Consider the following 16,154-nt stretch of genomic DNA (forward strand, 5'->3'; position numbering starts at 1 on the left):
TATCTAGTCCAAATCTATTCCAATGACCATGGCTGAGGAGCTAAGGTGAAAAAAATGAAGAAATGTCAAGAAGTCAGAGTTCACATGCTTTGAAATGCCTACCTTAGGAGGTAGACACGAATATTAACTAAGTTAAGATACGCCAAGTGTGTAGCACAGTGCTTTGCATATAATAAGCGCTCAACCAAGGTTAATTAATGTACAATCCCTATTATTTGCGGATTCCATATCTGTGAATTTGCCTACCCACTAAAATTGATCTGTAACCCCAGAATCAACACTTTGAGTTGCTTTCATGGACGTGCACACGGCAGTGAAAAACGTGAGCCACCTGACGCACATGTTCCCAGCTGAGGCCAAACTAGGCAACACTGCGCCTTCTTGTTTTAGCTCTTTATACAACTGTCCTTTTCATGGTTTATTTCGTGCCACCTTTTTCCGCATTTTTATGTCTTCTGTTGGTGATTTTGACATTTAAAATGTGTAGCAGTACTGTCTAGTGTTCCTAAGTATAAGAAGGCTGTGACGTGCCTTCTAGAGAAAATACCGTACGTGTATTAGATAAACTTCGTTCAGGCAAGAGTTATAGCTGCCTGTATAGTACAGGCTGTTGGCCTGGAGTTCAATGTTAATGAATCAATAATATCTACAGAATAAAGGTGCCTTTAAACAAAAAGACACACAAAACAGGTGATGGTTTGATTGGCTGATGAAAATGTTGCCACCAGAAGTTTGCCAGAACCTAATCCTGTACTTCCCATTTGAGCAATTGTTCAGTATGTGCTAATTCAGTGTTTGAGGTGACTCAACAGAACAGAACTAACACAAATTATATAACGAGAATCAACGGAACATGTAGATGAGTATGAGGACCTTTCTCATGGAGCTAAGTTTTAGTAACAAGAGTCTCAGCCTGCTGGCTAGAAAGCTGCTTGTCCAACCTAAAAATATCTTGCTAAATCCACAAAGAGTGCCAGAGGCATTTGGGGATGAGTTCAGAAAAGATCTCTATAGAGTATATTGCTCTAGACTGCAAAGGTCTGGCTCCTCAAATAGATACTAGTGGTGTCCAATACAAAAAGCAGATCACCAACCAGTTCACTTTCTTACATATACATATGTATTTTATGGGTATATTGCATAGAAAAAAAGTCTAGAAGAACATACAACAAAATGCTAATAATATTATCTCTGAGAGCTATTATTTTTCCCCTGAAAAAATGCTGAAAGGCACATAGAAGAAAGCAATAAAGTTAAAAGTTCAAGAAAGCAGAATATACTATCTCAAGCCCCATTGCCATTGAATGGCTATTGAGCGCTTATAAAATGGCTAGTTCAAATGGAAATGTGCTGTTAAGTGTAAAATAGACTGGATTTCAAACTTAGTACAAAAAAGAATGTAAAACATCTCAATAACTTTTTTCATTAATATTTTTAATAATGATTACATGTTGAAATATATCTTAGATAGGTTCAATAAAATACTCTATTAAAATTAATTTCACCTGCTTTTTTTTACTTTTTAAATGCGGCTACTAGATACTTTTAAATTACATATGTGGCTTATGTCGTATTTCTATTGAACACTGAATTTCTAGTGGAACACTGGGCTCAAAGTAGACGTTAGCCTCTCATTTTCAGGGTAACAGGTCAAAATTAACAGCAAAACAAAAAAAAGGATGGTATCTGTGGCACAGACTAAGAGTTGCCTCTATTTCCAGCTAAAGAATTGCATTTGCTACAAGGGGTGATCATAAGACTAAATTTTGGTCTATGAGATGCAACTGGAAGCTTTGTGTGTGTATGACTTCCAGGAAGTCTCCTTAAATTGGAGGTGGTATGCAAGTCTTTCTCTCCCCACATCTTATTGCCTAGAATATGGATACAATGGCTGATACTCTAGCAGTCATCTTGGACAGTGAGTTTGAAGGTCACAACTCAGACATGACAAGGTGGTGAGTTAGAAAGATTCCTGACCTACCTCCAAATTTCTTCTACTTGAGAGAGAAATAACTTTCTATGGTGTTTAAGCTAGTATTATTTTGGGATCTTCCATTATGTGCTCTGATTGGAAACTGACCTTTGAGTTACTCTGGACAGCCGCTATCAGCAAAGACACCCTCCTCTGCAGCTCCTGAAAGTCCTTTGAAGTACTTGGGGGCTCTTCTTTCACCATCCTGAAACCCACTTCAGGTCTCTTTAGGGATTAATTCTACCAGTAAGCTCTTCAGTGCAGGGCACAGTCAAATCTCTCATGTCACCTTGTCTCTTGCTGGAGGAAATGAAAAGTATCTTAAACCATTAGTGGTCTTCACCCAACTGACCCAACAAGAGATTCTACTATCCTCACACACTGATGGTGGGCATGCAGATGGAGGGTAACTTGGCAATATCTATCCAAATTTCAAATTGCACACACCTTGATCCAACAATTTACTTTCCAGGAACTTGAAGGAAATAATCAGTTATATCAAAACATGCCAAAAGGATATGCAGTGTACCCGTTTCTAATACATAATAAATAGTAAAACAGTGGAAAGAAGCTGTCTACTAACAGGAAATAGGTTAAATAATGATAAATTCATAGAATGGAGTACTGTATAGCCATTAAAATGATGTTGACATTTATTTAGTGAAATAAAAATATATCTATGATGTGAAAAAATTATAGGATACTATATATTGTTACATATTTTATGCATATATCCATAATATAAAACACATATATGTATTTATGTATTTTATGTATATATCCATAGTAAAATAAAAGATCTAGATGGACATATAAGAAAATGTTAATGGTATTGTCTCTGAGAGCTTATGCTTTTTTTTTAGCCTGACAAAATTGTGAAAAGAATGTGGAAGAAAGTAAGAAAGCTGAATACACTATTTCAAGTCCTATTGCCTTTTTTTTTTGGCCAGAAAAACTTTTTCAAACAAGTGACAGTGGCCAATACACTAAACAGGTTGGCTCCCAATTATATTGTGCCATAAATTATTCTCTTGTAAGTCTCAGCTCCGTAACAAGAGAGGCACCTGAGGGACAGACTTTGCCACAATTATACCCTGTGACTCAACAGGCTGGAATTTCCAGGACTGTCCCAATCTCACATAATTATTTATTTTTAATAAGAGCTTTTTGTTAAGTTAGATATCTATCTTTTAAACCCTTTTTAATTTTCATATAAACTAATATATTGTTATTTTATATTTCCCAGAATAACACTGTAGGGCTGGACACAGATATCTTTTCCATTTCTCCCTTACAACTGATCTCCTGACCTATAGCACAAACACCTAAAAGATTCTGTCACAGTGGACAAAATTAACTGAGAGATGCTCACATTTATTTACCATACTGAACGTCCCCCATGCTAATTATGTGAGATGGGAAGAGGTATCTCCTAATATCTATAGGGTCTAGCACCAAATTAAAGCACATTTTAATCTCTCCAGCTAGAGATTCTCTGCTACAATCCCTTTTGTGAAACAGGAATCCCCTGAACAGGGCAGGACTAAACTCCCATTCCCATACTGTCTCTGAAGCTACAGCTGGCACAGATTTGAATTTGCGATGTTCCCAGCACTCAATTCCCCTAATCTCCAATCTGCAAGGGTCAGAAACAAGCCCAGCTCCCCTACTGGTCTCCCAGGGCCTTGGAAACCCAAGCGCCACCGGGCCGGTTTGGGGAGTCCAATAGGGGCCAGCGTGGGTAAAATGCCAGCGGCCACATCCGTGGAACGCAACCACCGGGCCACCAATCCCCAGACCCCCTAGTCACTCACTCCTCGGAGGGGCCTCCCTAGGCACTGAGAGGTCTCGGGAGGAGTGAAGACGGCAACCCCTTAACCCGACGCAGCGCACAATTTCCCGCCTTCTGCCTTCTCCGCGCCTTCCGGGCTGAGCCAGGAGGACACGAGCCAACCCGCCCTTCCCCTTCCACGCCCCACCCCTCCAAAAGCCCCCGGCTCTTCCACTACCGCCCCTCCCGGGGCAAACGGAAACCCTGAGCATTCCAGCCGGGCGGGGCAGGGGTCGCATCTCCGGCTTGAGGCCGGGAACTGCCGGGCGCCTCGGGCCTATCAGACCTCCCCCTCCCCATCTGTTTCCAGTCTCTCAGCCTTCCTAAACGCGAGAGGGGACAGGCGGCCAGTTTCTTGGGATCCAAGGAGAGGGGAAAAGGGGGGTGATGCAGGTACAGAGGGGGCTCTGCGCCCGAGGGGGCACCGAGGCTGAGAAATGGGAGCTTGGGGGCGGGGAGTCGAGTACACCGTCATTAATTTGGGGAGGAGAATCCCACCTGTGGTACTTGGAGTTCCCCTCTCTGCAGTGAGGGGGGAGGGGCCCTCCGTAGAGAAGAACCCGGGAGGGAGGAGGGCACCCATTTTCATTAATCCTAAAGAGGGAGTTCGGAGTCTTCCCAACCAGGTTTCCCAAGAAGGGGAAGGGTCCGGGGTGGGATGGGGATGGCAACCCTTTTACCAAATGTAGTAGTAGGTATAGGGGTGTATGTGTGTGTGTATGGGGGTCTCGCAGGGGCTCGGAGGGATAAGACTCCCCTTATTAACAAACGTCGTGCTGAAGGCTTCGGGCGTGGGACACCGACTATCCTCTCAACCGACCCCCTCCCCCCCCACCGCCCTCCTCCAAAATTTGTCCCGCCCGGCGAGGGGGCTGTCTAGCCAGCCGGGTCCCCTGCGCCCAAGGTGGCAGCTCTCACCTGGTCCTGGCGGCCGCGCTGCAGTCCGAGCAGCGTGCGCGGGCAGCTAGAGGAGACACGCCCAAGCGGCGGCTCTGAAGCGGGAGCCAGCCTTCTCACTCCACCCCCGCCAGCAGTCTTCCTCCGCCGCGCGGCGCCGCGCCGTCCCTCCTCTCCCCTCCCCTCCCCTTCGCTTGGCTCTCCCCGCCTGCAGTTCTTGCAAAGGACGCTGTCTCCCTCAGCTTTTTGGAGCCTCCCGGACAAGCCACGAGTGAGGAGCACGTGAGGAAACTGAGGCTCAGAGAGAGTTGCCCTTCCTACACTCTTGGCTTGGAGTGAGGGCGCCCAGGCCATCTCTGAGACAGGTGGACTGGCAGCTGAGAACGGGTTTTCCCAGGGTCTCAGGGCTTCCCCTGCCTAAATACCCTGAACCAGCTCTTCTGGAAGCATCTCTGGAGCTCAGGACAGACAAGTGATGAGGTACGACCTTGACTGGAAGGTTTTAACCATTACTTCTCAAACGCAAATATCATGAGCCAGTGAGATCCCTAAAGATCGGTTCGATTAGTATCTCCATTTTATAAATGAAAAAGTCTAATCCCAAATCCTTCAGTTTCAAGTCAGAGCCAGAACACATGTTCCTTGGCCTGAAATTCAGCCCATACAGCAGGGTTTCTCAAGGGGCAGCGAGCGCTATTGATATTTTGGTCAGGAAAATTCTGTGTTGAGTGGGCTGTCCTGTGTATTGTAGGATGTTTAGCAGCAACCCTGGCTTCCAACCGCTAGATGCCAGTAGTACTTTCCTTCCCTGCAGACCCCCAAACATTGGCAGATGTCCCCTGGGGGGCACAGTTGTCTAGGTTGAGAACAACTGCCATAGAACATACTCGTAAAGACCATGAACCGAGGTCCAACAGTCCTGGACTCTGATCCCAGGGCAGAGTCTTACTGTGTGGATGAGTTAACCTCGCTGAGCTTCAGCTTCAGCTGTAAAATGGAGAGGGATAGACTTGAGAATTGGCCTGCTACTGCACAGTTCTCATGCCCTTTCCATCCAGGGACCTTTGCTGATCTGTCTCTCCTCTGTGACTTGTGTCCGTAGGCACCTGAAAAACAACTCTTTAGGAAAGATCAAAGCAATCACAGGGTTGTAGTGAGGACTGGTGCAATAATGGCTGTAAAGAACCTAGCACCTATCGGGAACATAGGAGGAGCTCAAAAATATTTAACGTATTGTGCTTTTCTTTTTCTGTGTCTTATCATGGTTACTTGGTATCTTTTTCTTTTTTGTTTATTTTTATTTAAATTTTTTTTTTTGTGGTACGCGGGCCTCTCACTCTTGTGGCCTCTCCTGTTGCGGAGCACAGGCTCTGGATGTGCAGGCTCAGCGGCCATGGCTCACGGGCCCAGCCGCTCTGCAGCATGTGGGATCTTCCCGGGCCGGGGCACAAACCCGTGTCCCCTGCATCGGCAGGCGGACTCTCAACCACTGCGCCACCAGGGAAGCCCTTTTTTGTTTATTTTTATATTGCGGTATAGTTAACATATAACATTATATTAGCTTCAGCTGTACAACGTAATGATTTGATGTTTGTGTATATTGCAAAATAATCACCACAATAAGCCTAGTTAACATCTGTCACCATACACAGTGACAGAATTTTTTTTCTTGTGACAAGAACATTTAAGATTTGCTCTCTTAGCAACTTTCAAATATGCGATACAGTTTTATTTTGACTTCTTTCACTGATTTTGCCCACCCTCCAATGATGTATTCTACCAACTAATATTTCTAGAAATAATCAGGCTGGTGGATAGAGAAATAAGCTTGGGGATAATAATAATAAGCTAAGGGATCCTGCTCTAACTCCACAAGCGCCAAGAAGGGGGGAGCTAATGGTGAAGATAGGAGGACATGGACGGAAAAGTATCCCTAAATTTTTACGTTTCAGGCAGTCCTGTCCGTTTTCATGCCTTTTGTTCAGCTGCAGTGTGATGGGTGCCCCATCCAGGAAAGGGTTGGTTATTGTTTGGGTTTGGAGGGTTTTTTTCTTTAGGACAAAACTGCAACCCTCCTTCCCTGGTGGGTGTTGCTTTGGGAAGCTGAATTGAGGCCTTCACTGGAAATTTTGTTCAAGGGTGCCATCTAGGGGAACCTCTGTGAATCTTCTAGTTCCTTTCACTTGCATTTTTTTTTTTTTTTTTTTTTTTTTTTTGCGGTACGCGGGCCTCTCACTGTTGTGGCCTCTCCCGTTGCGGAGCACAGGCTCCGGACACGCAGGCTCAGCGTCCATGGCTCACGGGCCCAGCCGCTCTGCGGCATGTGGGATCTTCCCGGACCGGGGCACGAACCCGTGTCCCCTGCATTGGAAGGCAGACTCGCAACCACTGCGCCACCAGGGAAGCCCTCACTTGCATTTTTGTAGGTCCAGCCAGATTTTGGGTTTCCTTGTGTGTTGGCTGCCTTCTCTATCTACCACACTATATATTACCCAACGGTGGGAATCTTAGCATCTCTCAGTAGCACAAGGACTTGGCTCTTGCTGACCATTGGATGGGTCAATAAATTAAGTCCCTGGATAAGCAACTGTTTCAAGCCTCAGAAAAGATCTGCCAGAAACACTGGGCTCTGAATTACAAATGTGTGAAAATTTCCAGCAACAGATTGAGACTCTAAGCTGTTAACACCACAAAAATGGGGGTAACCTAGAGGCTAGCTGACCTCTTCTCCCCATATTGCCAGATTTAACAAATAAAAATACAGGACAACCAGTTCAATTTGAATTTCAGGTGAGCAACAGGTAACTTTTTAGTATGAGTATGTCTGGGCATCCTGTGTTTCATCTGACAACCCTATGTACTTGAAGTTGATTAAGGGATTTGAGGATTGCATCCTCACTTGGAAATTGCTGAACAGAAGATTAAGTCAGCAAGCAATTCTGGTGCCAGTGAGGTGGCCTGGGGCAGAGGGGAGATGATGGAAGTTTCATTCTCTTTGGCAGATATTTTTTTTATTTTCTATCTTTCTTCAGACTACATGTAGGCTTTTGGTTAAAGCCATGGAGCAGATTCCATAATCAGGTGAAGTTCTAACTTTGCCACTGACCTAGCTGAGTGACTATGGGCAAATTACTTAACCTCCCTGTTTCTCAGTTTCCTCAGTCGTAAAACTTGGGATAGTTGTATTCACCTTCTCCATTGTTGAGAAGATTTGGGAAGATGATGCTCATTAAGTGCTTACCACAGTGCCAACAGCTAATATACATCAATAAAAGCTGTAATTATTGCTTTGATGTTTTTGGACACAGGTAGACTTAAAGCACACAAAATTTTAAAGGGAGGTGTGTCTCCTACTCACCCACAAGGTCACGGGGCTCATGGGCACCCTACCAGGCCCCTTCCAGAGTTCTTTACTTTGTTGGGTTACAGTTGCTGGGTTTTTTGTGGGACATGGGGTTTCATATCCTATTATAGAAGGCCTGGTAATAACCCCATTTCCATCTAAAGTCTCAAACCCTGTCACTGGCTCATTTATTCCAAACACTATTTGAAACTGTATATATACCTTATGGTAGAGAGTGCAAATGTAAGGAATGAGGAGCCTCAAGGTTATTTTGAAGGTATGGAAAGCCAAACTTTGAGGGAAAAGTAAGAAAAAGGAGAAATGGAAGTACTTGGTACTATGTAATGCTCATTGAAAGATCTCAGAAATGTTTGTTTTATGGGCAGGTACTTTATGGAAAGAACACTGGACTCTGGAGTCATAAGGACAGGGTCCACATTGTATCAGCACTACTTAGAAGTCCTGGCAGTTTAGGAAAATTATGTTTCTTTCTCAGTTTTGGTTTTGTCAATCATAAAATGGCAACATCATGGAGTTTTGGGGAAAATTGAATGACAAAACATACATATATATATAGAAGCCTGTCTCCCAAAAAGAGCTCAATAAATCTAACTTGATTTTGAGAAAATTTTGAAAGTGACCAGTTAACGTGTGCTTTGAATGTCTGGGCAGCAGCTACTTGTATCTTGTGTGTGTGAGCGTACATGTGCATGTGTTCCTGTGTTTATCATGAGAATGATGTTAGCCACACTTATAGAGTGCCTGCTGTGTTGAGTGACCAAGCTGTCTCAGTTTGCCCAGGACTGAGGGAGTTCTCAGGGTGCAGGACTTGCAGTATTAAAACCCAGAAAGTCCCAGGAAACTGGAACAAGTTGGGTATCCTTCTGCTATGTGCAGGTTGCTTTACAGGTATTATCTCATTAACTCTCAAGCCCACCTATGAGGTAAGTTGTCACATTGCTGGCATTTTACATTGTAAAGGACGCTTGGAGAGATTAAGCAATTTGCTCAAGCCACATAGCTAATTAAATGTGAAGGACAGGATCTGAACCCAGACCTGTCTGACTCTAGGGCCCAAGAATTTAACCACCACTCTGTGTGCATTTAGGCGCCTCCAAAGGCACAACCTCTTGTTGCCATTCACCTCCTGGATCATTGCTAAACACTTTTCCATCTTCCCTCCTGTCACCGAAACTTCCTGCTGGACAGCTGGCCTACAGCAAAGGGAGAGACCTGGACACAAAGCTGAGTCAAGACCAGTCTTGTATCTGGGCACAACAGAGGCCCCTCCTTCCCTAGCAACAGACACTGAAGCCTTGTGACTGGCCCCAGGACCTGGGTACAAGCTCCTCCAGTGTTAAAAATAACCCGAGAGGAGGAGAGAGAAGAGTTCAGGCTGCCAAGGGGAATGTTTGGTGGGGTGCTTCCTCCCTCTTCTCTGTGTTAGTATGTAACTCTGCTTCAGTTTCTTCTCTACAGTGAAGTCGGTGTATTCCTGGAAAAGTTCCAAGGGAGGTGCTGCTCAGGGGAAGGGAAGAGCGGCCATCACATGAAAGCTGCAGCACAGAGCCCAGCAGAGCCCCAAGGCTGTTCCTTCATTCTCTAGCTTCCCTTTCTCTCCTCTTCTACCTGGAAACTCCTCAGGGGGCTGAAGTCCATGACCTTGGAGAGGCAGCCCTGTGAACAGAGCTTTCAGAACATCTGGAAAGTTCCAGATGTGTCATCCCCATTATGCTATAAGGAATTTCAGAGCCACTGATAGGAGAGGAAGAATCTGTGTCATCCCCATTATGCTATAAGGAATTTCAGAGCCACTGATAGGAGAGGAAGAAACTGAGAGCTCTTTGTTCCTTTTTTTAATATTTTTATAGGTCCAGTTAGAATGGAGAACATGAGTGACATGGATTGCTCATCTCAGAAGGTAGGTATGAATTTTAAGGTGTATTTCTTTTTTCATACCTGTAGTATTTTCAACATGTAGGGAAATTGGAAGTGGGTGGAAAGGGGATGTTTCAATCATAAACCAATTGCCATGTTAGATCTCTTTGACCAGGCATATATGTTAATCAAATAATGTCCTTGAATTATGCTTTGTGCTGAATTAGTCTTTTGGACATCTTCAAGTTTTGCTGAGAAAATTTCAGGAATAGACACCTTTCTTTCCCTTCCTTTTCAAGGCCATTAGACCATATGTTCCATCCAGCAGTTCCCAGCACTGGAGGTACATATATAAGAATATACTGGGGAGTATCTTGAAAATATAGAGACTTGGCCTCGCTCCCAAAGATTCTGATCTCAAAGGTCTGGAGTGGAGCCCTGCAGTCGGTATTTTTAGCTAAGACTCTAGTGACTCTGCTGTTGCAGGTCCTTAAGTGAGCATTTGGAAACTGCTTCCGTGAAGGACTTGCAAACATCACATGTAGTCAGAAATAAGCACCTGAAAGTAACAGTTCTACCCAATCTAGGTGCCAGAATCTTGGTGGAGAAGCCAAGATCCACTAAGTTGCCATACATTGAAGTGTATGGAGCATTTTACACTCCAGAGGAGCATTTTAAACCAAAACTTTGTAGAATTAAAGTGGATTTGTTGATAATTAACTGAGCCCACCCCCTGAAATGGAAATGCTCTGCAATTTACCAGAGAGAACACTTACGCATTAGTATTTTTAACAAACCGTTTTGGGTAGCCAGGTAGTTCTTACAAAAATCTCCATCTCTTTCACCTTGAAGGTGCCACAGAGGATTCTTAACCAGGTGTGTTCAAGAAAACTCTCTTTGTTTTATGAATTGATTTCTAGATCTGCTAATCTTGTATGTGTCCCATGTGTCCCTGTCCCATGAACTGAGCTGTTTTCTGCTATCATGGTTTAATGACTCTGTGTGTATAAATCTTAGTCTGTGCCCATGAACTAGCTTAAAGTTTAATTTGTTCTTCAGCAGTTCTGCTTCTCTCCATTGTGCTCTGCAAAATGCTCAATGTTAGTTTGCTTTCTTTTTTTAATATAAATTTTTTTATTTTATTTTATTTATTAATTTTTGGCTGCGTTGGGTCTCCGTTGCTGCGTGCGGGCTTTGTCTAATTGCAGTGAGCGGGGACTACTCTTCGTTTAGGTGCGTGTGGTTCTCATTGTGGTGGCTTCTCTTGTTGCAGAGCATGAGCTCTAGGCATACGGCCTTCAGTAGTTGTGGCTTGCAGGCTCTAGAGCGCAGGCTCAGTAGTTACAGCACACGGGCTGAGTTGCTCCGCAGCATGTGGGATCTTCCTGCACCAGGGCTCGGACCCGTGTCCCCTGCATTGGCAGGCAGATTCTTAACCACTGCGCCACCAGGAAAGTGCCTAGTTTGCTTTCTTGCAAGATGTTGTTTTCTTTCTTTATTATCCCAAGAATGGCTTTTCTCTTTATGCGATGACTCAGCTGCCTCTGTGTCTATCTCTTGGATAACCATCTCTCAGTATGGAGGGACTTACATATGATTCAGTCTGGCTCAAACCCAAAAAGGAATCTATGGGCTCAAGTAATTGGGAAGTCCAAGTTGGATCCTGGGGTCCAGTTGATGTCATTGGGAGTCTGTCTTTGTCCTTCTGGTGCTTTGCTTTCTTTTATGTTGGCTTTAATCTAAGGAAGACTTTTTTCACATAAGGCAAAGATGGCTGTTGAGAGTACCTCTTTCTCAATGGCACTATCAAAAGTGTCAGGAATGATTGCGATTAGCCCAGCTTGGGTTACACACCTATCCCTGAACCAATCACAGTGTCTAGGAGGAGAGAGTATTCTGACTGACCAGACCTGTATCACATGCTCTACCCTGGACACAGGCTGAAAACTATACAGCATGGACAGAAATTGGAGTAGAGCCAGTTATGTCCACTAGGGCTCTATTCTACCTGTTTTGCTGGGAAGAGTAACTTCCCAGTATATGTCAGGGCTGAAATCAGGTTTACCCCAACCATAAGCAGAAGCATGAATGCTAAGCCACCTCCAGAATAATGTTAATATTCTCCTCAACTGCAAAAGAGTCTCCTCAACTGTAACTTACTCAAGATGTCTGAAATTTGTGGTGTTTGCTTGTTGTTCTTTTAATGAATATCTTTATTTGAAACAGATTTAAGAGCCAGGCCAAGGGAAAGATTTCCACTGACCACAAAACCTTCTTGCTTGCAAAGACAAAATGCAGACAGCCCTAACTTATCAATCAGTATATGTCAGTATATGTCCCAGTCACATCTGGGATCCTGAAGGAAACCATGAATGACTTCATTTCCCTGAAAATACTGCTGCCAAAATCTACCTTGGATGGTATCGTACCCATTTTGGATGGCCAGGTTCCTTTCCTTTGATGCTGAGTTTTTTCATTTTGTTCACCTCATCAGTGCAGATCTGATATTAATTTCAGTAGTGAAAGAGAAGGCTCTTGGAGATGATTCATCGATTCTTAGATCCTTGAAATTGAGGTCAAGAGCAGAGAGACAGGCACAGTGCTAAGCTGAAAACAACAGGGTCATCTTGTTTAAGGTGGAGCCTGAGCACCCCCATGTTTAATAAAGTTCTGTTAGTGGGTCTGAAATTTTTGAAAACCACTGAATTAGGCCATTAGATCAGTGAACCTATTATGTCTTTAAAGCTCCCAGGCTCAGTATGCATTTTGTTTAAGAGTTTGCATGTTTTTGTTTAGTTTTAAGATCAACACATTCCCAAAGTAATTTGCCGTGTAAGTGATACTTGCCATTTCCAGTGTGTTGGGATGCTGAATGATGTGTATTTAAAAGCACCTCTGGGGACTTCCCTGGCGGTCCAGTGGTTAAGACTTCGCCTTCCAATGCAGGGGGTGCAGGTTCAATCCCTGGTCGGGGAGCTAAGATCCCACGTGGCTCATGGCCAAAAAACCAAAACATAAAACGGAAGCAATATTGTAACAAATTCAGTAAAGAGTTTAAAAATGGTCCACATCAAAATAAATCTTTAAAAAAATCTTTAAAGAAATAAAAGCACCTCTGTGTGGCTCGTATGTGTTACCTATCCTCTGTGAGCCTTGGTTTCAGCTAGAACATGGGTATAAAAAAATCTCATAAGTGCCTGGCACATCATATTTAGAATGATGGCAGATGTAATTGTTGTTAATGTTATTATTTTATGAGATTGAGTCATCAGTGAGGGATTGGTTGGGGCATGGGATGGCTAATATCTGATTCATATACCCCCTACGTCTCTACCTTCAGTTACCCTGCATGACTTAATTTGCTGACCCAAATAAATCAAATCTGTCCAATAATGTCTCATCTTACACAGTCATTGCCTCAGGTGAAAAATCACAAAGAGCCAAAATTATACTTGCAGATTCATTAAACCATCTTTAAAGTGCTGTATAGCAACACCTCTCAGTAAGTCCAGCCCAGAAGTTTTCCTCCATCACAGCCCCAGATGGAGTAGTTGTCTTGCTTATAGTGGCTGGGTGTAGGACAGAAACACAGCATTGCTCAACACTGAAATCACCTTCAGCTCTGAGGTGAAAAGGCACCGGGAACTGAGAGTGGCAGTGGGGGCCACAGGTTCACCTCTGTCTGAGGCTCACTCAAGTATACACTCACTGAATGGCATGGTGGACCTACATGCCCACACTCTTTAAATGATACTTTTTCTTTCCACAGAAGCACAGAGTTACTTATGTCACTGCATAAGCAAATTTCTATTTGGAATTTTGCCAATGTGAAATGCAAGAGTCAATTTTTTAAAGTCAACCCTTTCAATTACAACCCAGGGTAGGGTACCTGGAGGTGCCCTCAGATTTGGGCTCTTCCCAGGGGAAAAAAAAAAATATCTGAATTTGCTCACTGAAGTGTAGCCAAGGAGGAGATGCTAGAGGAGACACATTAACAATTAAGAAATGAAACCTACACAGTGGATAGGGGTGAGAAGGGCAGAACTTTGTGCCTAAAACCTTTCCTGAGGACCTTTTTACTCCTTATCAACCTCAGAAGCTTGGAAATCTTTCCTAATTCCTGAAGAGTGGCTTTGTGTCTGTTTCCCACAGATCCACAAAAGTGACTCGATACATCACATGAGCCACTCCCAGATGCGGCCAGAGTTGCCTCCTCTGCCTGCTTCTGCTAACGAGGAACCATCTGAACTCTATCAGGTATGTTCACCTGGCTGCTACTCTTCTGCTGGTACTAGTTTGGGGGCAAACAGTCAGACTTGACAAGTGGCATTAGAGGCCTTGGTCATTTTTGCCACTGGAAGAGGCTACAGCACCATGGGAGAAAGCTATGCAGTAACACAAAGGTGAGTTAGAATCTGGCCTTCTCACTTACCTGCTGCATTATTTAAACTCTCTGAACTTCTCCATATTCAGCTGTAAATTGAGAACAGTTATTTCTACCTTATAGCCACGTCCATAGCAATAAAGACAGTAGATGTAAATTATCTGATCACAAATTTACTGAATATTGAAAGCAAGCTGTCATCCTTGTCATCAGAAATCATGCTCACAATGGTCAGAGAAGTACAGTTGGTGTCCATTCCGAAAGTATTTGCACTCAGTGTGCAGAAGGTAGAGCCACCGTGTAAGGCATGTGGGATGCCATGAGTCTCAGTGTGAGTGGAGCCTGGCCCTAAGGAGCCCAGGCCCCCTGAGTGATGTCCCTCATCATGTGTCACTCTGCATTTCTTCCCTTGTAGACAGTCATGTCGCACAGCTTTTACCCACCCTTGATGCAACGCACATCATGGACCCTGGCTGCACCCTTCAAAGAGCAGCACCACCACTGTGGACCCAGCAACTCCATTGCCAACAACTACTCCTTGATGGCCCAGGACCTGAAGCTGAAGGACCTGCTGAAGGTCTACCAGCCCGTCACCATCAGTGTCCCCAGGGAGAAGATTGTTCAGGGGCTGCCATTAGGTATTTCTGGCTGTGTGTCATACCCACTCAGAATAGGGCTTTGGAGTGAGATTTCTAATCCTGGGTTTTAGTCCTGGCTCCACCTTTTGCTGCAGCTTACTTTGGGTAACCTCATGGAGCCTCAGTCTCCTCGTCTCTAAAATGGGAATGATTGTAATGGCTAGCATGACATTTACCATATACCAAGCACTGCTCCATGTGCTTCTTGTTGATTGCTGCATAACAAGTTGCCCCCAAACTTAATAGTTTAAAACAACTACCATTTGTTATCTTACAGTTTCTGTCAGGAATCTGGGCATGGCTTAACTGGCTCAGAATCTCTCACAAGTGTACAATCAAGGTGTCAGCCAGGGCCACAGTCATCGAAAGGCAACTAGGGAAGGATCCTCTTCCAGTCTCACTCACATCCTCCACTGCCTGCTGGCCATAAACATCAGTTTCTTACCATATGGGCCTATATACATAGTGCAGTTCACAAATATGACTTCTGGCTTCCCTTAGAGGGAACGAGAGAGAGAGCAAGAGAGAGAAGAGAGCCAGCAAGATAGAAACCACCGTCTTTTTGGAACTTAAATTTGGAAGTGACATCCTATCACTTTTGCCATTTTCTCTTTGTTAGAAGTGAGTTGGTAGGTCCCGCCCACACTTAAGAGGATTACACAAGGGCATGATTCCAAGAAGTGAGGATCCTTGGGGACCATCTTGGAAGCTGCTTACCACAGTACTTTATATGTATTAATTTGTTTAGTCCCACTGGGTACACCTATATCTGCTTAAGGATATCCTTTAGTAGTTCTTGTTAGAGGTGTGTTGGAGACTTTCAATCTGCCTGCTGTCTCAAACTCATTATCATGGTTTTCTTTATCCTCTCTGCTGTGTCTCGGTGAATTCCTCAAATATATCTTCCAGCTCACTAATTTGCTCTTCAACTATGTTCAGTCTTGAGTTTAACGTGTCTAATGAATGGGTTTTGTTTTAATGACAGTATCTTTTTATTTTCAGATTTCCTAATTGGTTCTATTTGTGAGGACCACACTTGCCAATTTATTATTCTATTCTCATGGACATAGCCCTTCCAATATCAATCACTTGGAGGATCTTAAACATTTATTTTAGAGAATTATTAGTATTGCTGTATCATTTCCATTTTGTAAATATGTCCCTCAATTTTTGAGTTTATTTGCTATCTTTCTTAGTATTGGTTTTTCTCA

General features: G+C 43.8%; 2 protein-coding genes across 3 annotated transcripts in view; one reads left to right on the top strand and one right to left on the bottom strand.

Annotated features, from left to right (window-relative positions):
• The window catches only part of LOC112399442 (ankyrin repeat and SAM domain-containing protein 4B), a 59,813-nt gene extending 57,565 nt beyond the window's left edge, over positions 1-2,248 (bottom strand). Inside the window, exon 1 of one of the 2 annotated variants that reach the window (XM_024744652.1) lies at positions 2,081-2,236. In XM_024744652.1, coding sequence (XP_024600420.1) covers positions 2,081-2,176 — 96 coding nt within the window. In that variant the 5' untranslated portion in view covers positions 2,177-2,236. Of the gene's footprint in view, positions 1-2,080 lie in introns of both variants that reach the window. The other variant, XM_024744651.1, reaches the window with a different exon arrangement.
• A 7,686-nt stretch (positions 2,249-9,934) lies between these two features.
• DNAH3 (dynein axonemal heavy chain 3) overlaps positions 9,935-16,154 on the top strand; it is a 191,099-nt gene continuing 184,879 nt past the window's right edge. The window contains exons 1-3 of the mRNA XM_024744485.1: positions 9,935-9,964; positions 14,074-14,178; positions 14,721-14,955. Coding sequence (XP_024600253.1) covers positions 9,935-9,964; positions 14,074-14,178; positions 14,721-14,955 — 370 coding nt within the window. The remainder of the gene's footprint in view (positions 9,965-14,073; positions 14,179-14,720; positions 14,956-16,154) is intronic.

The sequence above is a fragment of the Neophocaena asiaeorientalis genome, unplaced genomic scaffold, assembly GCF_003031525.2.
Source record: "Neophocaena asiaeorientalis asiaeorientalis breed wild unplaced genomic scaffold, Neophocaena_asiaeorientalis_V1.1 scaffold91, whole genome shotgun sequence".
In the NCBI taxonomy this organism is placed as follows: domain Eukaryota; kingdom Metazoa; phylum Chordata; class Mammalia; order Artiodactyla; family Phocoenidae; genus Neophocaena; species Neophocaena asiaeorientalis.